Source organism: Centrocercus urophasianus, unplaced genomic scaffold, assembly GCF_019232065.1.
Source record: "Centrocercus urophasianus isolate 14NV4802_14NV808 unplaced genomic scaffold, USGS_Curo_1.0 seq_30, whole genome shotgun sequence".
Lineage (NCBI taxonomy): Eukaryota > Metazoa > Chordata > Aves > Galliformes > Phasianidae > Centrocercus > Centrocercus urophasianus.
Window position 1 is genome coordinate 7,544,478 of NW_024884867.1, and position 27,990 is coordinate 7,572,467.

At 47.0% G+C, this 27,990-nt stretch overlaps 4 protein-coding genes across 7 annotated transcripts in view; 2 read left to right on the top strand and 2 right to left on the bottom strand.

Annotated features, from left to right (window-relative positions):
* SBNO1 (strawberry notch homolog 1) overlaps positions 1-7,977 on the bottom strand; it is a 28,878-nt gene extending 20,901 nt beyond the window's left edge. For both annotated transcript variants that reach the window (XM_042828784.1, XM_042828783.1), the window contains exons 1-4: positions 7,853-7,977; positions 2,336-2,463; positions 1,635-1,739; positions 610-919 (exon numbers count right to left, since the gene is read on the bottom strand). In XM_042828784.1, the coding sequence (XP_042684718.1) occupies positions 610-919; positions 1,635-1,739; positions 2,336-2,461 (541 nt within the window). In that variant the 5' untranslated portion in view covers positions 2,462-2,463; positions 7,853-7,977. The remainder of the gene's footprint in view (positions 1-609; positions 920-1,634; positions 1,740-2,335; positions 2,464-7,852) is intronic.
* A 4,794-nt stretch (positions 7,978-12,771) lies between these two features.
* Positions 12,772-21,149, top strand: KMT5A (lysine methyltransferase 5A). The gene is made up of 7 exons (XM_042828605.1): positions 12,772-13,167; positions 15,100-15,256; positions 16,346-16,565; positions 17,285-17,369; positions 17,676-17,735; positions 18,231-18,421; positions 19,073-21,149. Exons 1-7 carry the CDS (start codon positions 12,772-12,774, stop codon positions 19,281-19,283), a joined length of 1,320 nt encoding a protein of 439 aa, XP_042684539.1. The 3' UTR covers positions 19,284-21,149.
* A 230-nt stretch (positions 21,150-21,379) lies between these two features.
* On the top strand, positions 21,380-27,990 carry SNRNP35 (small nuclear ribonucleoprotein U11/U12 subunit 35). Of its 3 annotated transcripts, XM_042828607.1 has the most exons (3): positions 21,380-24,893; positions 25,274-25,479; positions 26,795-27,990. In XM_042828607.1, exons 2-3 carry the CDS (start codon positions 25,473-25,475, stop codon positions 27,592-27,594), a joined length of 807 nt encoding a protein of 268 aa, XP_042684541.1. In that variant the 5' UTR covers positions 21,380-24,893; positions 25,274-25,472; the 3' UTR covers positions 27,595-27,990. The 3 variants fall into 3 exon arrangements, with proteins under 3 accessions (XP_042684541.1, XP_042684542.1, XP_042684543.1); XM_042828608.1 differs by lacking the exon at positions 21,380-24,893 and having other exon boundaries at positions 24,908-25,479; XM_042828609.1 differs by lacking the exons at positions 21,380-24,893; positions 25,274-25,479 and adding an exon at positions 26,434-26,527.
* RILPL2 (Rab interacting lysosomal protein like 2) lies at positions 23,087-26,218 on the bottom strand. Its single transcript, XM_042828610.1, has 4 exons — positions 25,856-26,218; positions 25,265-25,416; positions 23,833-23,931; positions 23,087-23,374 (listed from the first exon to the last, which is right to left on the bottom strand). Exons 1-4 carry the CDS (start codon positions 26,201-26,203, stop codon positions 23,350-23,352), a joined length of 624 nt encoding a protein of 207 aa, XP_042684544.1. The 5' UTR covers positions 26,204-26,218; the 3' UTR covers positions 23,087-23,349.

Below are 27,990 nucleotides of genomic sequence, written 5' to 3' on the forward strand. Positions count from 1 at the left end.
ATGTTAGAAAGAACACACAAGAAAAGACTATCAAAAGTTACCAAATCAGTAACATCTTAAAGCAATGACATGAAAAGCAAGCAGCAAGTTTTCAGTACATCAAGGTTTTATACACAACAGGTTTGATGCTTCCCATGAAATATACAGGGATAAAGACTTCCCTCTCGTGGGAGATATCTTAGAGAAACACCCTGTAATAAGAATATCAGCATATACCATGAATTCTTTCATAAGATGCAAGATGTACTCTTTTGCCACAGTTCCACATCGAGCATTTAAAACAGCAAGAACTCATGCAGGCTCAAGATGCTAAATTATCAACTTCAGTGCAGTTCATGAATTAATTTTACCAACATGCCAGCTGCATTCTAAAATGTCATTTTTTCATTCCTTATGGTAAACTACAGGCTTGATTTTCCAAAGCCTGATATCTTCCACTCCTTTCACCCTGAATTCTATCAATTGTAGAGTTAGAATAGCATTTACAAGGTTTCCTGGACACTTCATTTTATTCTGATACTTTAAATATGAATGAAAATAGGTGTGCAAGTATCTTCACGTTTCACCATTCATCTGCAATTTTGTTACAAAAAAAAAAAGAACACTCACTTGCTGCTGTTGCTACTGGTTGGGCAATATTAGGAGGTGGCTTCAATTTCATCAGTTCATTAAGACTGTTATTCTTCAGCAAATCTTTCAGCTGAATCTGGTCCTTTGAAGGTGCAGTGGTCAAGGCATTCCGTACTGCTGGTGCTGCAACCGAGGGTCGAGTAGTTGTGCTGGTCTGAATGATTTTTGCTACAGTAATAGTCTGCCTCGTCGTTGTAACCGGCGTTGTTTTTGTCATCACTATTGTAGTCCCCAACGTTGGAAGCTGATTTATTTGATTCAGCACAAAGGTTGTGGTGGATGGTGGTTGCTACCAACAGAGAACCAAGGAGATTTTAGATGACCATGAAAAAACAAACTCTGCAAGCCTTTCAAATAGAGCCCAGGAGACATCAGTGCTTTGAGAACTCTTTGTAAGAGCTGCTCTGTGGTACAGCAGCCTGAGCAAAGTGCCTTTAAGTACAGCATTGTGTTGATAAGTGTTCCAGATTTTGCATTTTTTCAAATTAAAGTGATGAAAATTAATCATCTGAGCAGAAACATTTACTACTATGGGCACAGAAACTCTGAAGAGAATGTACACCATATAAACCAGCTCTGCAACTGTTGGAGTGAATAACTTGAATTACTTCTAAGATTTGTGCAGCCTTTCAGGCACACTGAACTCCAGCCACCTCACCACAGATCTGCCCTTTACATTCTCAGTTCAGCTGCAATCACCACAACTGTGGTGCTGAGAATTACCTGCAGTTATAAAAGGCAATACACAGTTCAGGGATCAAGTTTACACAACCTCCATACTCCCAGAATGCACATACAGGGGAACTAAAGCCACAATGGACACCCCAGAATGTTTTTTTTTTTTTGTATGCTGCTTGTCCTCATTGACAGAAATAAAGTTAGCAACTCACAGGTATTTTAGCTTTCAGTCTCAACACACAGGGTGATAAAAATGCCATTATCTCAGTACTGCCTTTTTTGTTACACTTCATGAGGTTATATACACACATATTTAATGTTCTTACCCGAACATTTAATAAGGCTGGAGTTGATACAGTCTCTGGTTCTTGTTTCACAGCAGCTGAGGCCTCAGTTTCCAACCCTAGATCTAATGCACTAAGTGGCACTGACTGCAGAGGAATGAAAGGAAGCATCAGTAGGCACTTCTATCAGCAAATGTCTATTATGAAAACTTCAGCCTTAATATCTACCTGAAACACAAGTTAATGAGTTAAGGAATTCCCCATTAACAAGAGCTGCACTGAAAATAAAGATGAGAGCAGCTGATTCCCCTACAAAGTGTTGAACACCATGTTAGTTAACTACAAAGAAAATGTAATTAGTTTTGTGATGTCACTGTTTGACAGTGCTGCTCCCAGAACACATCTAAAACATGTTCTCACAGATTTAATGCTGTCCTGAGGTTTAAATCCCATGCTGAACTCCTGCACATTTGGTAGGAAGCAGCAAGACTCAATCAACACAAAGAGCTCTCCAAGAATGCATGACCCCCATTCAGTGCAGTAAAGCCAGATAAGACAAAAATATCACACTGACAGAAACAGTTCATTTCAGACTGCTTTACATCAAAGTTTTAGATGAATTAAAAAGTCATTTTCTAAGCCCAGCACTGCCAAGCAACAACATCTATAGAAATCCCACACTCTTAAACCCTTTGCTACAGATCCCCCCGCTATATGAAGCACAAACTGGGTTTTGTTGTAACCTGCTGGACAGCTGGAGTCGGAGTTGCAAGAACCACGTCCGGAGAGTCGATATCAAACAGGTCATTGGGACTGATTCCACTCTCACTCAAAGCAGCAAGCAACAGATCTTGTCCTGGCTCCACCATCTCTAAAAAATTAAGATCACAAATACAAGTTACATTTGATTTATTTTAAATCACTTTTCCTGGATTCTATGAGTGCAGTGACCTGCATACACAGTTTCATTTTCTGTACTTGCTCACTTGAAAAGATTTCAAAAAATATGCATTGTATCAATCAAATTCAGATGTAGGAAAAAAGAACTGTTTGCCACACAAAATGCTGTCACACCCATAAACTTACAGAAAAAAGACAGCCTTCCTAGGCTTTATCATACTTGATTTTCAAGCATCACAAGAAATATCAAGCAGCAGAAGTGGCAAAGACTATTATGCTAATACACGTCTGTCAGTGAAGCATACTGCACAAGGGAAGCACAATTAAAATTCATTTAGTTTATCTTGTAACAACAACTTAGCAATAAAAAGCTTGTAAGGAAAGCATTTGTTTCTCGCGTGCCATTTCATTAGGTAGCAATTCATTCATGGGAGAAATTCTGTTTTGGAAAGATCAAATGTTCCAACATTATTACAGCTTGTCAACTACACATTAAATAGGACACCAGCATCAGGTCACGAGCTCCTTTACGCGTAGGACAAGCAAAATTAATTTCAAAAGCCTACTCTAGGTAGTATAAAAACCTTACATAAAAAGCCAAATATAGTTTTAAGACAGATGTATTTTTGCTCTTCTAAATGCTCTCCCCAGGGCATTCTGCCCTAGTAGTAAGAGAACGATATATTCTGAAGTACAACTCAAGCTGAAATTCATTTCACTTGCTTTCCACGCCCTCACAACCACCATTGGTAACAAAGCTGATCATATATTCCACAGCAGGTAAGAGCACAACATTTGTCATTTTAGACACACATCCACAGACTGAAACAGCACTCAGTTGCATACATGCCCTTCTCTCTGCACGCAGCTCAGCCCCATCCATCTGGCTGCTCCCACGTCACCTTGCACGTTTGGCAGAACAGGTAATTGCAGTAAATAAAACCTCAGGCAATTGATTCTCATTCTCCCTAGTTTTAGTAACAGCAGGGAAAGACCCCCTTCTGGTGGAGGAGTACTCATGTGGCAGCAGCACAACTGAGGAGTGGAGGTGAGGTTTGGGGAGAAGGAAAGATGCATTTCCACACATCAAAGCCTGCACTGCCCAGAGAAATACCAAAGCAACAAAGGACGACTGGCAGAAGTGCCACTGCCCTAGCACCATCCCAAAGGCCACTCCGTAGCTCTGAACTAGACTTTGCTGGGTTTTTTTCCTTTAAGGCGCTTGAGGTGATCATCTAGATCAGCAGAATTGCCTAGTTTGAAGTTTACTGGTCCAGAAGATAAGACATCTAGCAGAAAATTTCCACGTCAGCTCCTTCAGAGGACATCCCCTCCCACCAGCCCATTTCCTACAGCCTCCAGTGGCTCAATAAGAGTGAGTAAACCCAGCTGCTAACTTCACCTTTCGGAAGGATTAAGCCCCATCTCAAGAAAGGGGCGTATATTTATACATATACACACACACACACTTAAATGGGGACAATAAATTCTTTATTTTCAGACTCAAACACTGACAGCAACCATCTCATCTAGTTTAGAAGCTTACACCAGTTACTCCCTCAAACTGAAGATTCTGATACACTTTGCAAGCACAACATCACAGTATTAATTTGGGAGAGAGCTGACACTTCTGCATGGCACCAACATCTTTGCTCAACGCTGTCAGAAAAAACAACTAAACATACAAATGAAAAAACACTGCCAGCTGCATCATTATTGAGTCTGCATGTAGCTCTGCTCAAGCTATCTCTGGAAGGAGGCACGGCTGGGACGTGGCTGAGGGATAAATACCTCCCTCCATACAGAACTCAGACGTGGGAAATCACAAGCTAGGGGCTGTTTACTTAAAGAAAAAAGACAAAGGAACACTTGCAACAACTTCTAGTCTGCTCTTGCAACACAAGGAAAGGGCTTGCTGTGAGTCCCAATTTCAGAGCAAAGCCAGCACAAGAAAAAAAGCCATAAATTCATCTTCACCAACTGCCCTAAAATGGTGCCACAACCCATTGAGTCCATTTGAAGTTAAGCTGAACATTACCTCAATCACATTTCATGTTTAAATCTTAAAACAACGCTACAGTACTGCAAACAAACGAGTTCCAAAAAAATCACTCACTGAAGCAAGCAATCCAAGCACTACTTCTAAACTTATGCTAAATGAGCAGCAATAAAAGCTGGGGCAGTAACTCCTGGAATTCCAAAGCATATCTGACTAGTTTAGGGACACCACTTCTCTATCACAGCCATCTGCACACAAAAAAACCCCAGCTACATTTCCACCATCCTAACCTCTCTTTTAACAGCCTTAAAAATTGGCCTTTGCTGGATTGTTAGCAACCATTGGGAGAAACAGCAGCAATTGTTCGCTCATCTGTCAGATAGCCCAGACAATGAAAGTTGGACAAACTCGTTTCATTTATTTTGTTTCTGTATGCCACGAACAAAGTGACATTGTTTCAAACTAGAACAAAAGGAATTTGGAACTTGTAGAATTTTTACATTAAAAGCACTGAATTCGTGGCACCCATTTTAGATTTGGTGAAAGTTGTGCGTGCCACCACACCGCCATGCCTTTCCCTACTGCCTTCCATAGACCTTCAGGTCAGTAAAGACATGATGAAGTTACAGGAGCAGCAGTATCTCCATAGCTTATTTTCTGTGACATGCACTAATGGAGCCTGAACCGTTATCAAGCTGAAACAGCCCCATAATCTCGCAAGGTAGGAGGCTTCTTAGTTAACATAAGTGAAAACAACTTTATCAAGCTCTGCAGCTCAGCTTTGGCAATACTATATAAAGGACCTGTTTGCCACATTTCAAAAAACCCCAGAAGAAAATATTTATAAAAAAAAGTTGTGAATATTACAAGCTGTTCCCTGAACGTTTCACCAGTCCAAGAACTGCTCTGAGCAAGCAGGAGCTCACAGGCAAGGCTGGCTATGTTTCCTCAGGCTGCCCAGTTTCACAAAGAAAGAATCAACCTGTTTGATAAACCAAAAAACACACCTTTGTAATGTTTGGACAGCAGTTGTATCCCAGCTTTTTTCTTCGCATTAAAAGAAAAATACTGCTGCCTTTTCAAGGAGGACTATCAGAATAAACCTGATGTTTTGTAAGGCCCTACACAGCTCAAGCACACTGCCTGAAACCCTGATAAAATGACAGTTTCATTACCACTGTGTATTATGTAAATAACTCCTGATTTAAAGAAACAAAACCAGAATGCCACGCTTAATATTATGACACGTATCCATGCCAACCTGGCTCTCCCCCTCCCTCCATTTTAGCTTTAGGAGAAAGAAGGAAAACAAAAGACATTCAGCAGCTCATGTCAAACAACCTGTTCTCCACTTCCTCCAAGGAAAAAAAAAACATATCAGAATCTCAAGCTATGAAAATGCTTTCAAGTCCTCAGTCTGCCATTCGTACTTCACAACACTGTGTAGCTAAAGAACTCAGCTACAAATCTTAAGGAACTACAGTGCCACAGCTTGCACAAACGGAACTTCACCATCACCATAGCATGGCCATAGCCAAACCCTTCAGACAAGCACCTGACTGGGACACAGACGTTGTTAAATCAACTCTTGTTCTCTTTTTATTAGCTTTCTGAGGAACAGAGGTCTCAAAATACTCTGGAAGCCATTTGAGATACCACGCAAATGCTGATGCAGTACTAAAAACAACAGAGAAGTCCCCTGGCTCTCTGGACTGCATGCTACTCGCACAACTTCAGAGTTTAAGGATGCTAGCTTCCAACCTCACAGAACAGAGTTTTCTGAATACCCAGATAGATTCTGCTCATCTCACAGCTTTTGGCCCCAGAGCTGAATACTGACAATTTAAGAAGTAAAAGCCCAGAAGAGAAAATAACAGAACTGGAACACTAGAACCATTTCTCACATGGAGTCAGTTGCAGGCATAGCCCAAGGCCCAGCCTTCAAGCAGCCAGTTCTGACTCCCAAGAACCGGCTCAGCAGAAAGACAAACTCCCCACATTTTGTTTCTAAGCTTGCATCAATGTATTGCATTATAATATTGCCTTAATGTAAGGTGCCAGTAAGGAACAAACAGAAAAGTGAGCTGAATATGATCCTGTTTGCAAAATTTCCACCATAGTAAATTATTTGCTTTACACAATGAGCTCAAGGCTTACAATTTAGGAAAACAAAAACAAGATTGTAAAACATTCACATATTTTTACCTGTCATTTTAATCCAGACAACTCAGGTATTTCAAAGTTTATCACTAAGTTAATTCTTAACTAGAGAGGTTTTTTTTTTTCCTTAAAAAGGTAGCACAGGCGGTTGAAATTATGTGCTAGATTGTGTCAACTGCTCTTTAAGCCTTTCAATTACCACGCAAGTTTCAGCAGCTATCAAACACCAAGAGCAAGGCTACCAATATATAAACTGCAAGAGCTCTATTTCACACCCTGAAAACACAGAACGACATCAACTGAAACTAAGAACGAAACAGCGGTGAAATAAAAGAGAAACCAACGCGGCCCCTCTTCCCACTTTCCGACCATCGGGGCGTTCTGACGCCGCGCACGACTCACCCCGCCGAGCTCCGTGCGCAGCGGCTCGCGGCGCTGCGGCTGCCCCAGGGCGGGGGCCGCTCCGCGCGGCGGGGCTCGAGCCGCAGCCGCTCCCAACGGCCGCCCCGGTGCTCTGCCGTGCCCGAGCCGCCGCAGCCGGAGGGTCGCAGCCCGCAGCCTCGCCAACACGTGTTCCGGACATAAACTTCCGGGTTGGGATCAGAATTGGCTGCGTAATCGTGTCCCGTGCGCTACTTTTGTTTTCGGCCCTTCCTCGCTTTTCGGATCCCCTTCACGGCATCAGGACCGCGGGGAAAGGCGAAGAATCTCCAGGCACAGCAGCGCCTAACGGCGCCGAACCCATTCGGCCCCTTCCCCCGCCCGCCCCCGGCTCCGCTCCGGCGGCGTTCCGCCCTGCAGCCCCGAAACGGGCGCACAAAGGCAGACGGCCGAGCCCGGCCCGGAGCGGCAGTTCCGAGCACGGAAGCCGCCCCCGCGCCGCCCGATCCCCGCAGCCCTGGCCGCCCTCCCGCCCCCGAAGTTCGCGCGGCACCCGAGGGGCGGCGGCCTCCCCCGCGCCCGGCCCCGGCGAGGACCCCAAGGCGAGGGCGGCGGCGCGGGCCCGCCTAGCACCGGGAGGCGAAGAGGCGCCGCGGGAACGGCGCTCCGCCTCGGCGCGGCCCCCGCCACCTAGGAGCGCCCCACGGGCCGCGTCGCGCCGAGAGGAGCGGACCCCCGGGGGCAACGCGGCCGCCCCCGCCGCATCTCGAAGCGAAGCCGAGGAACCAACAAACAGACGGAACGACGGAGGCAGACTTACTCTCTCTCGTCCCCGATCCTCCAGCGACCGGTCCCGAAAGTCTCCGCCGCCAGCCCCGCCGCTCGCCGCTTTCTAACTCCCGGCCGCCATCTTGGCCCTCCCTCCCCTCTCGCAGGGGAGGGGGAAGGGAGGGGGCTGGGGCCGCCCGCCGCGACGCACCACGTGACTGCGCCGCGCGCCGCTCCCACGTGACGCCTAGCCCGCCGCTGGCGCGCGCTCCGTACCACGTGATCCGCGACCCCCTACGTTCCGGGATCTAGCCGGTCACGTGGTCGCCGCCGCTCTCTCGCGCGCCCATCCCCCACCCTCTCCGCCGCTGCCGGGTCTTGGCGCGTTCGCCCTGCGCTCTGCTATCACGTGACGTGCTGCTCCTCTTCTCGTCCCGCCTCTGAGGCGGCTCGTTCCAGAAAAAAAAGTAAAAATAAAAATAAAACCAGCGAGCTTTTCTGGCATCCTCAAAAAGCGACGTCTGAGCGAGCGGTCACGGCCCCAGGGCGGCGGCGGCAGTTGAGAAGAGCGATTCGGGCCCGGTTCCCGCTGGGTGGGGGAGGGGAAGGCGGAGGCGAACGGCTGCACGCGGTCACGTGATCGTCCTTCTTCAAGATGGCGGCTGCCGCGAGAACGCAGCTCTCTCGCGAGAGCCGGCTCCTTGCGAGGCATGATGGAAAAAAAAAAAAAAGAAGGGGCGTGAGGGGGAGCTGACGTGAGGGCGCGTAGTGCACAAGCGCCGGCCGCGGCCGCGCTGCTGGAGCGCGCGATGTTCACACGCACGCGCACTGTGAGGCGGCGGGCGGCGTCCCGCGGCGGGGCGCGTATTGCGTCCCTGGGCTGGTAGTCGTCAGGCGCCTCGCTCGCTCCTGTCCCGCCGCCGCTGACGTTTCTGGGAGCGTTGCTGTGAGAGCCGGCTCTCGTGCCCAGCCCTAAGATGGAAGCTCCGAGCGTTTCGGTGTGGTGGGAGTGCCTCCGGCCCCGCTGTGCCCTCACAGCTTCCTGGCTCTCCGGCTTTCATCTCACAGCAGCTCCTGAGGAGAAGGAAGGGGACAGCGGAGCTGTGCGGGGAAGAGACGGCCGGGGGATGTGCTGGCCCACGGCTTTTCCCTGCCGATGTTCTACGGGCTGCTGATGCGAGCGTTGCTGCTGCAAAGAGCTGAATGCAGGTCCTGGTTGACTGCTCGGGCTAATTGTACGTCTGGAGAGAGCTTTTTACCGTTACATCCCTCACGTCCATTCTGCTAAACAGTCCTGGAGTATTTTCCTGCTTTTGTAAGGACAATTTCAAAGAGTTTTAGCATAAAATTTAAGGAAATTGTGCAAAGCCCTGAAATCTGCTTAAAACATTAAGTACTGCTCATTCAGCTTTATCCAAGTTGGCTTTTTTCATTACACAGGAGGATCAAAATAACCAATGAGAGTTAGACTAAGCTGTCCAAAGGCAAAGCGACGTCAATTTAACTGATTCAGATTCATCAGTGATGCTTCAGACAATAAATAGAGGAAAAGATGAGAGCTGTGGGCAGCGATGAGTACGGTTTAAATAGAGCTCATGTCTCAGCTGCTGCCCTCTGTATTCTTCAGATAAAGGCACAAAGAAGTGCAGTCATGTGCAGCACATGTAGCACTGAAAGCATCTGTACAGCTCCATACTGTTGTGGCCAGAAAGTAGCAGTGTATGGTTATTCTCAGCTGGGAGAGGTGAGTTTGGCAGATACTTGCTATTACATGTAACTACCAGAGAAGCAATTAATGCGGGGCTTCGTTTCCCTGTAACTGTGTCTCTGACAAGTACCTCGCTGAGTGCACTTTTTTGCTTAGATATGCTCCTTTTTTACCAATACTAGGAGCTCTGAATGTTCTTTTATAGTTAACACCTACTGACATTTTCCTGTATTGGTATAAAATAATGTTGCTTAATGTGAAGCTCAGCAGTTATCATCAAGGCGTTTGTTTTAATTGCTTTCTGATGTAGTGGTACAATGCCTAAAATACAAAAATGCCAGCATTTCATCTTGTAAGTACGACAGGAGCTGGTTAAGTGAGAACTACAGCAACAAGCTCTCAGAAATACTTATCAAGTGTCTGTGGTGGATGTGAAAGAAATGAAGCTTTCACATTTGGTGGTACTCAAATTCAAAATGAGACAGTTCTAAAAATAGATGTGTAAAGAAAAAAACAAATTGGGTAAGCATTGATCAAGATTGAATTAATTTACAGTTAATGTTTTTCTTTCCAAGCAAATCCAATGCTTTCCTAATTAATTTGCCTTCCACCCCCCACTGCACGATGCACACTGCAGCACCAGGCCGTAGCACAGCGAGCAGCTGCTCTCAGTCCTACGGAGACGGATGTAGGTCACTGGGTTGTCAAGCCCAGAGCGTGCGAGCAGGCCGTGCTTTGCCTGTCCTTGAGTCACTGCGCCTGGCAGCTGCAGGCGAACACATCCTGCTGGGGCTGCAGGCTGCGTGTTTAGCCTTGGCTTTCCCGTCGGTGCCCCTTTTTGGCCTTAGCTCCGGGTAAGCCCGTTTTGGTGATTCACAGCGTGCTATGGCAGAGGCCTCCTAGAGTGACATCGTTTTCTTTGTCGCTCTAGGGATGATGATTGTTTAGCTTGCTTTGCCCTCTAGCGGCGGCCTGCGCAGCTTCAGCGCTTTGTTTAATATACGCTGGTCGCTCCGAAAGTAATGCCTCCTACTTATTTCCATGGAAAAGACAACAGATGCAAAGAGCAAAATAACAGTGTTTCATAGAGCAAATGCTACAAAGCATTATTTGTAACCATACTTCCCATCACTAGCTATGCACTTGCACCATGAAGGAACAAGAGCCTGCACGCTGCGCTCAGAAATACCTGCACCAGGTGACACACTGCCACTGTCACCACTGCTGAAATCCACACCCACCGCCTCACTGTGCTCACATTCATCCACTGCTTGGTGTCCATCAATGCTCAGCAAGCATCAGTGAATGTAGTGGGGGCCATTTTTTTCCGCATGGAGAAAGTCAGTGACACACCTTTGCTCCATACTCACTTCCATGTCAAATGCCATTGTGTCACACTTCCCCTCTGCTGCCATCTGTCACATAGCAACAAAACGTGATGGGATATTGGCAGGAAGGGCCAACTCTTCTGCCATCCCACCAATATCCACCTCTGATGCCTCTGGTGTCAACATCATAAAATAGAAGGTGTTACTTTTGGAGCAGCTCTTGTATACTGAGCAACAAAAGACAACCACAAGCCAGGATGCCATTGGGTTTTCTGGTTGCCTGGGTGCACTGCTGGCTTATGTTCAAACTTTCTTATCAGCATTAGCTCTTTGAAGACCTATTTAACATTTACTGGTGCACTCAGGTTACAGGGCAATACTGGTGTGCTGCCAGCAGGAGCAGTGGACACCCACTGCCAGCTTATCAGCAGCCACAGGCCACTCACTGTCCCTCGGGCACCCATTTGTGACATTATCAACCAGAGCCAGGAACACAACGTGACTGCAGAGGACACAGATACGGGAGGGCATCGATAGGCAATCACATTGGTGAGCTGCTTCTCTACTCCTGGAACTCTTGGCAGACTCTGGTCTGATTTTTCCATCTGAATTAATACTGTTGTTTTGACATAACTAGGATGTCACCAAAAAAAATACTGCATAAATTATTAATGATGATTTCCTCCCTGCAGTAACTTAGGAATGCTTTTCACAGCCCCCTGAGAAAGCTCTGGAAATACCTTTCTTGTGGTTTTGCTCAGCTTTTTTTTTTTTTTTTTTTTTAATGTATGTGTATTTTTCATAATGTTTTATATATGTGCAAGGGCTGCTCCAAAAGTAATACCTTCTATTTTATGATGTTGACACCAGAGGCACCAGAGGTGGATATTGGTGGGATGGCAGAAGAGTTGGCCCTTCCTGCCAATATCCCATCACGTTTTGTTGCTATGTGACAGATGGCAGCAGAGGGAAGGTGTGACACAATGGCATTTGACATGGAAGTGAGTATGGAGCAAAGGTGTGTCACTGACTTTCTCCATGCGGAAAAAAATGGCCCCCACTACATTCACTGATGCTTGCTGAGCATTGATGGACACCAAGCAGTGGATGAATGTGAGCACAGTGAGGCGGTGGGTGTGGATTTCAGCAGTGGTGACAGTGGCAGTGTGTCACCTGGTGCAGGTATTTCCGAGCGCAGCGTGCAGGCTCTTGTTCCTTCATGGTGCAAGTGCATAGCTAGTGGTGGAAAGTATGGTTACTTTAGGAGCAACCTCCATAACTGTCCTATTTAAAGAGGTGACGTGTGAGATATTGCAAATCTCCACCATGACAGCCACTGCCCCGCGGTCCTTTGATGCATGCCATGTTGACTCGTTGACACTTTAATCATTGCAACGGTCATTTACCTGTTCTGCAGCACGTACCCAGGCCTGCCCTTGGGTGCTGAGCCATCTGCTGATGCTGCGGGTCCCTCGAGCTTTGCTGCTGATTTTCTCACGTTTTATATGTGAAAAAAAGTCGAACAATTTCGCAGCGTTGCTATCCACGTGGCGAGGCACAGCCGCGGAAGGGCGTTACTCCCGGGGCCGCCAATCAGCGCGCCGGTTGCCCTTCGCACAGGCCAATCAGCGCCCAGGGGACGCACATTTAAACACCGGTCCCGGGAGCTCGTACCCTCTTCAGTCTGACAGCCGGGGGGGCGGGGCGTAGCTCTGCGAGCCAATCGGCGGCGCGGAAGCTGTTATCCGACACCCGATTCAGCCAATGGGGGTGCGGCAGGCAGCGCGGCGTCTCCCCGCGGGGCGGTTGGCGGCGGCGGGGGAGCTCCCGGGGTCGGTGTCGGGGGAGCCGCGCCGCGGGGGCTCCTGGGCGCCGCGCCGCCGCCGCCGCCATGGCTAAAGGTGCGCGGGAGAGGGGGGAGCGCTGGGTGCCGCTATGGGGGGCCGGCGGCGCGCGGCGCGTACGTATGGATCGGAGATGGGCGCGGGCGCGGGGCCGGGTAGCGCGGAGCCGCTGGCGGCTCGGAGACCACTACCGGGAGGCGCGGAGCGCCGGGGCCGGCGGGACTCCTCCCCCGCGCGGTGTGCGCAGCTCGCCGGGAAGGGGCTGGGCCGCCGCGGCTCGCCCTGCCGCAGTAAGCCCTTTAAACATGGCGCAGGCCGCAGGGGCCGGGAGATGACCGCGAGCGGCGGAGCGGGACACGGCTCACATGCTGCTCTTCCTTCCTCGCTCCTAGGCAGGAATATGCCCAAGGCCAGGGCGGGCGGCGCGGAGAAGGCGAGCCCCGAGAACGCCGAGAGGAAGAGCCCCGGCCGCTCCCGGGCCGGTGGGGTAAGTGCTGTCTGGGTCCGGGGCGGGCGGCTCCCGGTGTCTGCTGCGGGTGCGCCCTGTGGGGTGGGGCGGACGGCGGCCCCGGGAGCCAGCGGTACGGGGCTGTCCGTCGGAGTCGGAAGCGGGGTGGGCTTCGGCGCAGCCGGGGTGCGCTGTGTCCTCCCTGCCCTGCGAGCGGCGGGAGCTGCTGTCAGCGAGCGGCCCTGCTCCTCTGCTATCCGCGCTGTCCTCTATCTCCCCTAGAGGCTGCAGGCCCGGGCTTGGTAATGGCTTTGCGTTTAAACCTCGCTAGGACGAATCTTGGCTATTGCGTCGAGACCCCGGGATCCTTAGCAGCCCTTAACGTGTGCTGCTGTGCTGAGAAAATCCGTGCCGCGGAGGCTCTGAAGCTCGGCACAGACAAAGACGTGGCAGCCGGGAGCGCCGTGCTGCAGGCGGGGGCTGGGGGGGAAGGGAGCGGCCCGGGGACGTGCTGGCGTGGCCCCGTCAGTGTGTGCGCGGAGCTCCGTGGGCAGGTGGGCTGCTGCTGGCCTTCCAGGAGACGGCCGGCTGTGGAGCTCCTGCTAAATGTCAGGAGTCTCTCAGTGTGGGTTTCACTACCTGTATTTGTTAAAATCCAGTGTTGTTGTACGTCATCCTTAAAGCCCTGCTTCCGTAAATAAGCGGGGCTCGTTTCTGGTGGACTTCTCCCATTGTGAAGGTGGAAAGCTCTGACTGGCTTCTCAGGGTGTTCTGCTGTGATCTTAATTCTTACTGAAGCTTTTGACTGATCTTATTTTGTGTGTAGCTGTGTACTCTGTTACTTGTTTTCGTTAAGTACAATTTTCTTATGTGCTGCGTGCTTTGTTTACTTCATTAGTTCTTATGTGATGAGATATATTAGAGCATTTATTTAGTGAAATGACTGTATTTGAGCTATTTTACTCTCAAATGGGAGCCTTTGAATGTTTTAAAAGAAAATGCATGCAGAACTTGATTGTTTTTTATTTCAACTGAGTTGCAGTATCTGTAAGTGCTTTCACTTGAGTCAAAATACAGCCAAGACAAATTTGTTCTGGCCGACTCACAGCTGTTTGTCCTGACACTGGGGCTTCACAGCTAAAATCCCTGTGCCTGACATACCTGCACAGTCAAGCTTGGCCTGCTTGCAGAGAACCATAAAAGCAAAGATGTCACAACTCCTGTTAGCTTTGCTAAGTCTATACTCCTCCCTACTGGGGTCTTCAGCCTGAACCAGCTTTTGAGCTCCAGCTTTGTGTTGTTTGACCGTACCAGAGGGTTTTACCATTTTGCTGGCAGGGACCAAGTGCTTTGCCTAGAGTATTGCATGTTTCTTATGCCATCAGCAGTCTTACCGTTCCATTTCATACAATATAATGGATAAACAGATAGCACTGCTCATCTCCCAAACCTCAATGAGAGGTGTCACTCAAGGTGGACTTCCAAAAACTGTCTTCTATGCTGCTCTGTAGAGCATGTCATTAATTGCAATAACATTTGACACACAGTGAGCATTTGGGTAAGCTCATGCTTCCTTGGCTATGTGAGGTATGTGCTAGGCTTGGGCAGTTTCTGCTGTGTTATTGGTGTTTTCTTTGCCTTGCGCTCTCTGAGCAGCTCACAGTTCATATCTTGAAGCAGAGGGTGGAAACTGGTGTTCATTATGGCTCTCCTATCCTACCACATTGGACATGAAAATCCTCTTGAACTAAGAGGTTTGCATTAGTAAGGTTCTGAGTGCTTACCCTGGTAATGTTTTCACGTCATAGAGATAGCAGTGGTAGCAAGGATGATGCATTAAAGCAGTGCAACTTGCATTAGCACAGTCAGCTGCCAGCCCTGCTCTTTGCAGCACGGTGTGGATACCAACTGGAGGCTCCCAGCATCTCTGTGATATGCTTTTTTTTGTTTGTATGTGTGAATCTGTTTTAGGAGAATGTGTTTACTGGTCAATCCAGAATCTACAGCTACCTGAATCCCAACAAGTCTCCTGGTGCTCGCTCCCCACTTCAGGAAGAAAACTCTGTCATGTATCACGAAGTGAAATGCCAGGGCAAAGCGCTAACTGAAACCAACAGGAAAGGAGATGGTAAGCTTGATCTCTGGATTGCCTGCTTTGTGAGGTGTGCTTTCCTTCCCACCCCCCAGTTTTAGATCTGTAGGAGGTGGGCAGCTCCCCTGCTCCAGTTGCTTTCCCAAATCCTATGGCTCTGTCAGCAAAGAAATTCTACAAGGTGTCCTTATCCTTTTCAGAACTGAAGTCACAGATTTACCAGGTGATTATGGAAAACAAACAAAAACCCCACAGCTGGTTTGTGCTTAAAGGTGTGGTTGTTAAGTGTGGTAACTTGTTGAAATGTTTTGATTCAAATGTTATTTGCAAGTAGATGTTTTAAGCCCCACTGAGCACAGGAAAACTTACAGGCTGTAACTCCCAGGTTTCACCAAGAAAGTGAAGATGGCTTTAGTCTTCCCCACAGTGGATCAGTGGCCTTTCAGCAGTACTTCATTTCTCCAGTGAGATTGAAGCATCTGTCTTGGCCCAAGGAAATTAAACCTGGTAATTGGTTTTAAATGAAAACTTTAGTCAGCTTTAAGACATGTCTTATTTACCCTAAATCAGTCAGCTGAGGAGGATGTGGTCACCTCAAGGTGGGATAGGCTCAACCAAGAAAATGTAACAGAACTTTTTCTTGTAAGCACCTGCCCTTTGGCTCCTGTGGATTTGGTCTGAGTGGTATTGGCCCCTTAGCACCAGCTCCTGTGATGACTGATTGCAGTAGTGTGGGGTGCAGGCACTTCTGCTCCTTCAGGGCAGGTTGCTGATTCCTTTATAGCAATTTGAGAACTCAGTATGCCAAGTGCACTGGCTGGCAGGCTGTACCATGGACTGTGATTCGGGTTAGGTTCACTGCTCAGTTTTACACCCATGACAAAGAACTTGCTCTTGTTTTTACCTGTTCCTTTTCTTATGCTTCCTTCTATACCGTAGCAATGACTACTTGAAAGTCCAGTGACAGTCTGCCTGGGTTCTAGCAGAAAGAGATTGTATCATTTATTTCCTACCTCTTACTCCTATTTGACAGAACTAGAAATAGAAACTATTGGAATTCATATAGAAGCACTCTGGTATAGATGATCTTGAATTCAAAGCCCTTCTTTATTTCTTTCTCACTAGAAAAAAAGAATGGTGGCAATATAATTGAAGGTGCTACGAAACCAGAAGACCAGAAAGATAAAGAAAGTGGGTGCAATACTTCAGTGCTGTCTTCTGATCCAAAAACCCAAGGATCTGTAGAAGCTGAGAAGACGCTCCTGCCCTCAGACTGTGCTGGCGAGGCCAGTGCAAAGCCAGCTCAGAAGAAGACAGTTAAAGCAAAGCGTGGACCAAGAAGGAAGTAAGTGACTTCTGGAATTGTAAAAGCTTTTCTGCTTTAGGCCATTTTGCACCAGGGGGCCTTTATCTACATTTTGCCTTGATAGGCAAATAGAGAGGCTATAGATAAGCCAGACCTGGAATTAATGTTTCCCTTGCTTTGCTCTTTTTTGGGGACACATTTTAAAGAAGATTCCTTTTCTTCAAAAATGGCATATTTGAAAATGCTAAATAGCACCCAAAGTATTGCAGTCTTGCAGATGACTATTTCACTAGCAAGCAAGGCAGAAATTAATTTAGGAACCACTAAGACTTACTGTTCTGTGGACAAATGGAGTCTGTCTTGCCAGATTCACAATGTTAGATTATTGTAGCTGGGGGAGTGCTGGCTGAGTTGATAACTTTACTCATGTTAATGAAATAATGTAACCTAACATTAATGAATTCATGGCCAAGCTGCTTTAATGACTTACATTTTTGGGAAGGCACGTGGTAGGGACTTCAGACTTTAATGTGATTTTTCAGTTGATTTCCAGTGGCATCTCAATCTTGTGGTGAAAGGATTAGTAATAGGGTATGTAGCTTCTGGCTTGGAATGCAGAATACTGGTAAGAACATGGATTCATGCTGATCAACATTTAACATAAGCTTAAAAATATGTATATATTTTTAGTTACCTGTTTCAGAGGTGTAACTTCAGAAGTAGTTTGAAACGTGTTTCCTGCTTTTATTATTCCTTAGAACACAAGGAAGAGCACCAAATCGAAAGGTGACAGATTATTACCCAGTGAGAAGAAGCTCCAGGAAGAGCAAATCTGAACTGGAGGTAGTGCTTCCTGATGAAATACCAGTACTTAATGCAGTAGCAAATGTTCACTGGAATTATTGTTAGGAATGTTTCTAAATACAGAATTATTGGTCCAGTTATTTTTAGGATGGAATTTAAATGATAATGCATTCTTGGGGGATGTCTCTTTGTTCTGTCTCTGTACAACTTAGTTTTGCTGGAAAGAGGGATGGCTTGGAAAAACTGAATGCCATTGGCCAATCATTTCCTGTTAGCTATGGAATAAAATACAAAAGCTACCAACAAATAACTTGGTCTTGTTTTTTTGTCTTGTTACTTCCTCAGACTGAGGAAAGGAGGAAAATCGATGCACTAATTACAAGTGGGAAAGAAGAAGGAATGAAGGTAACAGCAATGCTAACCTGAGTACTGTGTATTGTTCATGCAGTAAGCTCTTAAAAGCACAGTGGTTCTCAAAAAGCAGCAGTGTGCAGTTCAAACTGTGGCTTGTAGGACAGTGACATCCTTGTAGGAGTTGTACAGCTCACAGGTAGAGGCAGGAAGAATCAAGTGTACTAGTGGGTAACTAATTCAGTTTGTGTGATTGACCTTTCTATACTCCTGTCATCTCTTCTTCCTGTGCATGCTAATGGTAACACTGAAATGGAAAAGCTTAGGCATTCTAATGCAAAATGCATGGTAGCTGTGTTGCATCCTGAAGTCGCTCTATTTCTCTAATACAGTAAATTGTGCTTCCACAGCTTTGTCTGTGACATTCAGATGCTGTGCCATGTCACTTTAATGACAAATGTCATGCACTCCTTTCCTAGTAAACAGCTTACTGGCAGTCATGAGTACCTTCTCATTTCCCATGTGATTTGTTTCTTTTCAACTCAACAGATTGATTACATTGATGGCAAAGGGAGAGGAGTAATTGCTACTAAACATTTTAATCGTGGAGAATTTGTAGTTGAATATCATGGAGATCTCATAGAGATCACTGATGCTAAAAAGCGGGAGGCTGTGTATGCTCAAGATCCATCCACAGGCTGCTATATGTACTATTTTCAGTACCTCAGCAAAACATACTGGTAAGCTGCTTTTGCTTTGTGTGTTACAGATGAGCAGTAGAAACTTTTGAATGCTGTTTTTTTGTTGTTGTTTGTGTGTTTGTTTCTTGTTTTCATACAGTTTTGTTGGTCTTTTTTGGTTGGGTACCACGAGTTAGGGAATCCTCTTGGAGCGCTGTTTTGCTGGCCAAGAGCCCTCTGTACCTCTGGGTTAAAGGGAGTGATGGGCAACTCTCAGCCCTATTCCCTGAAGCACAGCACCATCTGTATGGAGAGACGTATCTACTTTGGATGAGACTTCCAGCGTTGCCGTGGATTTCTTCCTACACTTACTGTCTTGTGAAATTAGCCACTTTTCCTGAGTTACGATCATTTTCTTTTAGAAAAGCAGTAGAAACAGATAGGAAGAGGAAAAACACTTCCTTCAGGTGTCTCTGGGTGCTTCTTCCTTCAGTACTTGTCACCAACTACACATGCATGCTTTATCACTCCAGTGTGGTTTTTCTTTTTTATTTTTTCACCCTAAACTTCAGTTCTTCCAAAGCCATTGCACAGACAACTTCTCTATTTTAATTTCCAAGCCTTGTATGTATTCCTAATTCTTTATCTAGTTTGCACTTTGTTTCTTGTCCTTTAATATGATTTGTGCATGAAATGTTCTTGTTCTTCCAGTGTTGATGCTACAAAAGAAACTAATCGTCTGGGAAGACTGATTAATCACAGCAAATGTGGCAATTGTCAAACAAAGCTTCATGACATTGATGGTGTGCCTCATCTCATATTGATAGCTTCCAGAGACATTAAAGCAGGTGAAGAACTGTTGTATGACTATGGAGACAGAAGCAAGGCTTCCATTGAAGCTCATCCATGGCTAAAACACTAATTCTTCATCTTCTGGGTGTGGCTTTAGGTTGTTTTTTGGGGGAGGTGGTGGAGACTGAGTGCTCTGCAAGGAGTCAGTGGATTTTCTTCTCCATCCTCGCTTCCCTCAGCTTTCTTAGTGAACTGCTTATGGTTCTGAGCTCTTTGAAAACTACGTTTTTACTTTGCAGTATTTAAATTCCTATTACAGATTTCCAAGCAGGCTCAAGTTTTCTCTTAGATTGCCAGAACTTCTGTATTGTAAAAGGAAGCCCTCCCTAGAAATCAGAACCCTCCTGCATAGTGACCACTGCCACCTGAGCATGTGAAGACTTGCACAGATTGGAACTTAATCATTTGGATTGTGCTTCTGCATCTGCAGTGAAGTCTTATACTCCAATTTTTGGGGTGGTGAACTTGACATTAGCTTTATGACAGCAAATGTGCTTTTTTTTATGCTGACTCCTATGTCAGTGGCTTGACTACTTGTTAGACTTCTTGCAAAGATTTTTTTTATAATGGATGCTATTGTTTCTATCATTCTCAAATAACTTGTGGTAGGGTTCTTTTTTTTTTTCCCCCTCTGTGGTGTCTCATTAGTGATTAACTTCAGATGCACTTGTGCTGAGGGAAATGGATGGGCATACTGGCTTTTCTTCAGAGAAATGACTCCAAGACAAAGATGGATTTTGATAGGCTGGGTTGATACTGATTAAAAATGTAGGAATTTAACTTTATGAGAGAATCAACGTTGGAGACAACTTTCTAAAATTTGGGATGGTATCTTTTTATAGTTGATGACTGATTCTTGGCGGTGATTCCTAGAGGGTTTTAAAGAAGCAAAACAAACAAAAAAAACCTCTTATTACCTTCCTATGCTATTTATAGCTCCATCAGAAGTTATTTATTTACTGTGAATGCTTGAAGTAGAGCATAGTGGTTCTGTAAGTCATCTTTATATGCAGCTTCAAATGGTAATGATGGTGTTTGTGCAATGAAGAAAGGTATATTCCTTATTGCCTGGTCCTTTAGGTCTGTCCAGCATGGTCTGGGCCCACTGTCTTAAATGGGAGCTGTGTGCTTAGCATCTTGCAGATGTTTTTAACGTCACCAAATCTGTCACGTGGGCGGGCAATATACAATGCAGGTCCTTTATGTTAAAGATGAGTTCTTACCAATTAGAATTTTTGCCAAGGAAGGCTTGGCATGTGTGTAGACGAAGATGGCTGTGAGCCATTTGTCGTGCTTGCTGCTGGAAGATGTCAGCAAGGGATCTGTGGCTCTGCTTGTCTTTTTTTCCCTCCGTGTCTTGAAGGCTGCAGCTGCTCCAGCTAATGCCCTCTAGGACAGCCTTGCACGCTTGCCTGTGTGATAGGTCAGATAGCAACATCGTGGTTGTATGCTCCAGCAGCAAGAGAGGTGGCAAAGTGATGTATTTTTTAAATGAAAAACTTGAAGACGACGTTCTCTGTAAAATAAAGAATATATTTATTATTTATGAAGTGGCTGTTATAGTACCTGTGTCTCCATTGCAGATCATTAGCATTTTGAAAGAAAGCTGTGAAAATCATTAGCCATTAACTGCTTGATGTTATTTAGCATTTAGCACCAGGCCAGCTCAGCAGAGAGAGCCTTTGTATTTTCACAATTTCTGAATTAACTGGAGATCTGTTACCTTGTTAGGAGTTCCAGGTAAGCTTCTTTCACTGTCTTGTTTTAGTTGGCAGTGATTTCTCTCTGGTATCAAGAACAGGATACTACTGTACATTGCTGTAGCATCTGTTGTACTAGAGTGCTTCCCTTCAGTCAAAATTGGAAATCAAATGCTTCCTCTTGTTCTTTGTTTAAGAATTTGCTTGTTCTCTATCAGATTAAATAGCTTAACATCTCTGTGCTTTGGCGTCACTTCTGTAAATAACAAGGAGGGAGAATCTCCCTATTTTTACATAAAAATTGTCTTCTGAAATGCTTAACTGGTAATCAAGTAGCACTGCATCAGAAGATAGTAATAAAGCTGATGTTGCACTGAGGGTGTCTTTTGCTTTGGTAGGAGCAGTGTGTGTGTGTGTATGCTTGTGTCTATAATACTTCTCAGAGGAACATGAAGCTATGATTTTTATCCTCGTGCCTTACAGGAGATTCATCTTCTAACGAGATGTAAAGCACTTAGCAGGGAAAGGTGCCCTGGGCTTGGGAGTTAAACTTCTTTGCTTGTCTTTGCTGAAGGCAGCATAGTTGCTCTAACAAGACCCTAGGCTCTTCTATTGTGGCCATAGTTTGCTTCCCTTCTGTGAGAAGAGATGCACAGCTTCTCTCCACACCCGATTGCATGCAACTTGAGTGCCAGAAAAAGAATAGCCCCAAAAGGTTGTGGTGGTCTCCTGTCTACATTAACTGGTGAACTCCTGCTGCTTGTTTTCACTAAAGAACGTAGCCAGTGGTAACTTGAAAAGAACAATTGCATTCACTGTTTCCTCTCCTACCTGCCAATGAGGAGTGGTCCTGGGCTGTGCTACAGCCTGTACCTCCTTGCCAAGCTGGTACACTTACATGCATCTACTTGATCTGTGCGCTTTGTTGTTACTTGAAGCTGTTTCCTTAAGGTACGGTAGAACTGAGAACTGTGGTTTTAGGTGTAGTTTGCCTCCCTTCTGTGAGACTGTAAAATACATCTTAGGATGAACCACACAGGAAGAGGCTGTTCAGAGCACGTGGAAACATCTTTCAGTCTTTCAGAGATGTGTCCTGGCTGTTGCAGATGCAGTTTTTTTTTCCCCCCCTCTAAACATAAACTCTCTCCAGAAGATGCATTGAATTCCTTCCTTCCTCCTGTGTTCTAGAGAATGTCTCTGATACATGAACAAGCCTCATTAGTGTGTCAGAGATGGTAAAATTCGAGTTTTGTGCACTGGCTGCATTAACTGTGAACCAGCCTACCCAGGCCAGACATCTGTCTCGCTGGTGTACAGTTGCTCATAAATTCTGTCTGAAAGGAAACTGCAGTTTCTGTCATCTGCAAAGACTCATCTGCTTTGTGCATGAGCTGATGTGTGAGGTGCCCTGCACCTTTCATGTTGTTCACATGCAGGAGGGAATCAAAAGACTTCAGATCTTGCTTTCACTTCTAAGGAGTGTCAGATCATAGCTTGATTCCTGTCACTGCTCTTTTTATGTCTGCTCACACTCTATTGCTCTTGAAATTCTGCTTTTCTAAATGTGAAATTTTAACTGGTATTTTGAAGCTTTTCTTCTATTGTTTGCCCTCTATGATTCTACTAGTGACAAATATGTATTAACTTAAGCAACAACAGCTTGTATCTGCTAATTAGAGGGGAAAAAAGCTTGTGAAAAAGACAACTGTCTAGGCCAGAAAACCCTTTGAAAGTAAAATGTTTGATGCATCTATTCCAGTTGAAGCTTGTTTGCACCTCTGAAATAATACCAGTCCTTGATGTGATCAGAGTGTGATGCAACAGCTTTTCTTCCTTTGCTGTGCTAGTTTCTTCCATCCCAATCCTAAAAGTCCACTCCTGTGAATGCCCAGTTAATGCAAAGAAAGAGCACAAGCACTGTGGGGGCTTTTTTCAAGCACTTGGTTAATAATAAGATGGGGAATTACTTTTCATGTCATATCAGTGAGGGGTCAGCTGGAATTCTTTCCCAGCACTTCACTGTGAAGGCACGTGGATGTCACATATCTTTAAAAAAAATAACACATCCTAATCTTATAAAATCACTTTGAGCTGATTACTCCAGGATGTACACAAGGTCAGTGTACAGGAGTACGCTTCCATCATAGGTTCTCTTAATAAGAACAAACAAAACCTTTATATAGAAACATTTATTTTTTTTCCACAAGTAATGTCTGAAAGGAATCCAACAATGCAAAAAGTGTACATATGTTAAACGGTTGCTAAAAAAGCAAAGTAAAGCTTATTCTGAAAGAATATTGTACAACAATTGTTCTGAGACTGCTTATTCTCTACCACTAAGAGTGATGCTTTGTTCTCCAGTTCTTGACTCCTTGCTCCTTCAGATGCTTTCACTGGGGCCATTTCTGAACAGAAGTGGCAAGTTTTCAAGAATGTTCATTTTCCGTGTTTAAAAGAGAACCTGCAAAAGAAAAATACAAATGGAGAAGAAGGATCGTGCTGTGTGATTGCCATCTCGGTGTGTTCTGCTATTTTGGGGATCTTTAAGGACGTGACCTGAGCTTGTGGATGCTGCATGCAGCTGCTTGCACGCAGTGTAAACAAACCCCCAGGGACAGCAATCATGAGTCTTAATGTGCTGACAGGTCCCAGGTTGCATAGTTTTGTTCTGAAATGCTGACTCTGTAGAAAAAAGTGTCACCCCGCTTCCCTAGGTGGAGCTTGCCTCCCTGTCGATTGCTTTTTGAACAGAAAAGGATTTCTCTATCACGTTCGAATCTTATAGAGAGGAGGAGGAAAAAAATATCCAGCCAAGTAGGCCGAAGTTCAGAATTCCCCCCTGGATTCACTGTGTGTGCAGTGTGTCCTCATCTCATGCTTTGCTAAAACAACATAAAAAAAAAAAGTAGACAAACTTACAGCCGTTTGACGATTGTCTTCTCACTGCTGTCCTTTCTGCTGCCGTGGGGTCCCTTCTCCAGTTCTTTAGTCTCATCCTTTCTCTGTGAGATGATCCCACTGATAAGAGAAGTGGATTTTGTTTGGTTTTGCTATTTTTGTCGCTAGCTTAGTATAGTATTGCTGTCCAGTGCACAGTCTGGGATGTGAGAGAAGGTGGCTTTTGGCTTATCCTGTAATTCTGTATAAAATTACCTGAACCCCAAAGCAGCATTTACACTCCGTCTTGGAACAAAGCTCTGGGTCATTAACAGCACATTTTAAACTTTCCTACCAATTTTTAACTTGGCCTGTAGTAAGCTATGTGTCACACATGAGAAATCACAGACAAGAAGCTATTCCAGTGGTTGCACAGTGAAGGTAGTTGGCCAAGATGGGGAAGCTGCTGCCTCACTGCTATGGGAGAACTGCAGCTGTGCAGACAGTTTGTAAACTGACTTCTTGGATTTAACTTTAACTTTGACTTAACTTGTTACAAACAAGGCAAAGGGCAGCGTTGTTGAGTCTAAGAGCTTGTTGCTTTGTTATCTCAGATGAAATCCCTACTTCTCAAACTTTGTGAGTCTAGATTAAAAAATAATTTATTGCTCCAAAGATCATATAATACAGCCAGAAGCATGAGGGGCAGAGGTGGGAGAGGAAAACAGCCTTGGAGGTGAAGCAGTTTGTAGCACAAAAGGAAGACCCTTCCTGATTCTCGTCTCTCCCAAGCTGCTCCCTTCCAGAAAGACTGAGATTCTGCTCTGAAGAAACTTAGTCAGCACGGAGTTGTGCAAGGAACTGTAGCTGTTGGCATTCTTAAAAAACAAAAAACCACAAACAAACAACAACACAAAACAAAAAATGCTTCTCTTCAATGATAGCAGAAGGGCTCAACAGGCTGCGTTCTACATTAATGCCATACGCATGCTGGGAGCAGAGGAACAGTAGATATGCTAGCGGAACCCCATCTGCACTCGCAGCAAGTTGGAGGAGGAAGTAAATTTCTACTACAACAAAATGGAAACCCCCCTGATGTTCCGGTAAGTGGCGTGGCTTTAGACAGGAGCAGTGTGTGCAACTGCTCTAACTGCAGGTTTTCTCTGCATGAGAACTCAGCTTGTATACAGAGATGTAGAAACCACACGTAGGTTTTCAGGGGGACAGTTATTACAAAAGGCTGCTAACTGCATGAAGTCAGAGGCAGTTCAGTCTTAAAATTTTGCATAGAAGCTTCATCGTTCCCACACTTTTCTTTGCTCATTTGTAGGTTCTTGGGAGCAGAGATGTCTTTTCTTCTAGGGTTGGACAGTACCCAGTTCAATTTAGGTGCTCAAACCTGCAATGCCATCATCTGATAAGCTCCCTAGAAAGAAGTAAATGTTGCTTGTTCTTTGCTGACCACACCATATACCTTTTGTAGCACTGCAGCTCCTCTTGCACCACGAGAAGTTGAGCTTTCAACTGGTTACGTTCCTGCAACACATCTCGCAGCTCCTGTAATGTGAACCGAGGCCGATTTGGATCTGTGAGGTCTATCACCATTTTATCTGGTCCCAAGTTGGGCTGCAAAATAAGAGATGTAAAGTAGGGGATGTGATCTTGTAACCGGTCACAGCAGGATGGGAGGTAAGTTGCACCAGGGGAGATTTGGCTGGGTATTCGGAGAATCTTCTCCCACAGGGTCGTCAGTGCTGGCACAGCTGCCCTGGGAGGTGCTGGGGTCACCATCCCTGTAGGAGCTCAGAAGCTGTGGGGATGTGATGCTGTTGGTGGGCAAGGTGTGATGTGTTGGTGATCTCCGTGGTCTTCACCAACCTTAACGATCCTATGTTACAAACACACTGCGATTGTTACAACGAGCATCCCTTCCTCACCACCCCGATCTGTTTCCCCAGCAGTCAGTTGCTATTGTTCACGCTCTGTTTGTATCCCTATCGCAGCAGCGCCCACCGGGCGGCGAAGTCTCGTTTCAAAGCGTCGAAGCGCTGCTCTCCCCACCCACCTGCTGGCCGCTCCCCGCCGCCCCGCGCCCCCGCAGCGCCTCCAGCTCGTCCCGCAGGCTGTCCCGCTCCATCCTCAGCTGCTCCTCGTTCAGGCTGCCTTCGCTCACCAGCGCCTCCAGCATCTCCAGCACCCGCACGATGCTGAACTGCAGCCGTGCGGCGGCGGCGGGCGCCTCCGTGCCGGCGCTGAGCTGCAGGAGGTCCCGGCCCACCGCGGAGGAGATGTCGTAGACATCCTCAGCCGTCAGCTGGAAGGGGCTCTTCTGCAGCGCGCTCTCGGGGCCGCCGTCCTCCTCCCCGTCCTCCTCCTCCTCCTCCTCCTCCTCCCCCTCCCCGCCGCGCCGCATGTCCGCGGCCCGTTACCAACTTCCTTCCCCAGGGCCGGACCCCGCGGGCGGAGCGAACCCCGCCGCTTTCCATCGAGGGGCCGCGGCCCGGCGCCGCCCCGCCCTGGGGCTCCCGACGGGCGGAGCCGCGTTGTGCCCGCCCCGGAACCGCCTCCGAAGCTGGGCGGAGCGGGACGTCAGCGCGTCCGGCGCTGTGCGGCTCTGCTCCGCGGCTGCCGAAAGCCGTGTAGGAGCCGGGAGGGTCGGGGGGAGCGGCTGAAGTGAACGCGGCGTCCCTCGGCTCGGTGTCAGCTGGCGGCGCGAGGGGCCGCGCCGTGAGGAGAGGTGAGAGGTGGGGAGGGAGCCGCGAGGGCGGGAACGGAGCGGTTCCGATGGCGGCTCCGCTGTCCGTGTGAGGCCCGAGATCCCGAAGGGCTGCGGAGCCGCGCGGGGAGCGGCTGCTGAGGCGGGGCCGGCGGGGCCGCGCCCGGTTCTCGCTCCGGAGGGTTTCTGTGAGGATCGCTGCGCTCCGGGAAGCGCTTCCCCCCGCCTGTTTACCTTTCTAAAACGTCAGCAGCGAGCTGTGTCTAATTTGATTTCTTTTCTCGCCAGCGATGAACGATTGGGCGCCCATAGCGAAGGAGTACGACCCCCTGAAAGCGGGGAGCATCGACGGCACGGATGAGGAGCCCCACGACCGTGCCGTGTGGAGGGCCATGCTGGCGCGTTACGTCCCCAACAAGGGCGTCACCGGAGATCCTCACCTCACCCTGTTCGTAGCGAGGCTCAATCTGCAGACGACGGAGGAGAAATTAAAGGAGGTCTTTTCCCGATACGGAGACATCAGAAAGATCCGTCTGGTTCGAGATCTGGTCACGGGATTTTCCAAGGGCTATGCGTTTATCGAGTACAAGGAGGAACGCGCTCTGCTGAAGGCCCATAGAGATGCCAACAGGCTGGTTGTCGATCAGCATGAGGTCTTTGTAGACTTCGAACTGGAAAGAACTCTCAAAGGATGGATTCCTCGGAGGCTTGGAGGAGGTTTTGGAGGCAAAAAAGAATCCGGGCAGCTGCGGTTCGGAGGACGGGACAGACCTTTCCGGAAACCCATTAATTTGCCAAATGTGAAAAATGATTTCTATGGAGAAGGCTCGGCAGAGAAAAGAAACTGGTCTCGAGAGGGAGCAAGGGACTGGAGAACAAGAGACCGAGAGCATGAAAGGAGCAGAGAGAAGAGAGGGCCAGAAAGAGAGCGGTCGTGGGGTTGGGCTGACAGCGAGAGAGAAAGAGACTCAAAAGAGGAGAGGAGCAGAGGGAGAGAGAGGAAGGACAGAGACAGAAAGGACAGAGAGAGAGACCGGAGCAGGGAAAGAGATGCCAAGAAGCAAAGAGATGATGATAAGTATCGATAGCTGGCAGCACCTTGTCTTAAGGGAACGATGGGGAGCTTGAGTATGGTGACTACTCTTTTCCGTAGTGTGAGACACGCAGTACTGCCCTTAATGCCTGGGGGCATGCCTCTGCTGTCATGGTGAATGAACTGCTATGGAGATGATGCAGGAAAACGCTGCGCCTTCTGGAGGATGTGGACACGACTCTGTTGTAGGTGTCACCTACCTTCAGCATGGGGCTGAGAGCTGCGTTACTCAAACGAGCAGTTTCATGTTATTGTCTTGTGCCTTTGACTTTTATCTGCTAGAAGCTCTCTATAGTGTGTTCCTAGTGCAGTTGTTCTTCAGAGAAATTAAACGTTTCTATTAATATTTTAAAGTGGTGAATAAGAAATGCACGTTACCATCCCATCAAAA

Excerpts from the sequence above, each read along its gene's own strand:
- KMT5A (XM_042828605.1), top strand. The coding sequence starts at position 12,772 with ATGGGGGGCCGGCGGCGCGCGGCGCGTACGTATGGATCGGAGATGGGC. Across the intron at positions 15,257-16,345 it reads AACCAACAGGAAAGGAGATG|AAAAAAAGAATGGTGGCAAT; the intron begins GTAAGCTTGATC and ends CTTTCTCACTAG. Across the intron at positions 17,736-18,230 it reads GGAAAGAAGAAGGAATGAAG|ATTGATTACATTGATGGCAA; the intron begins GTAACAGCAATG and ends TCAACTCAACAG.
- RILPL2 (XM_042828610.1), bottom strand. The coding sequence starts at position 26,203 with ATGCGGCGCGGCGGGGAGGGGGAGGAGGAGGAGGAGGAGGAGGAGGAC. Across the intron at positions 25,417-25,855 it reads CGGCGGGGAGCGGCCAGCAG|CCCAACTTGGGACCAGATAA; the intron begins GTGGGTGGGGAG and ends CTTATTTTGCAG. Across the intron at positions 23,932-25,264 it reads GAGCTGCAGTGCTACAAAAG|TGGGATCATCTCACAGAGAA; the intron begins GTATATGGTGTG and ends TTCTCTTATCAG.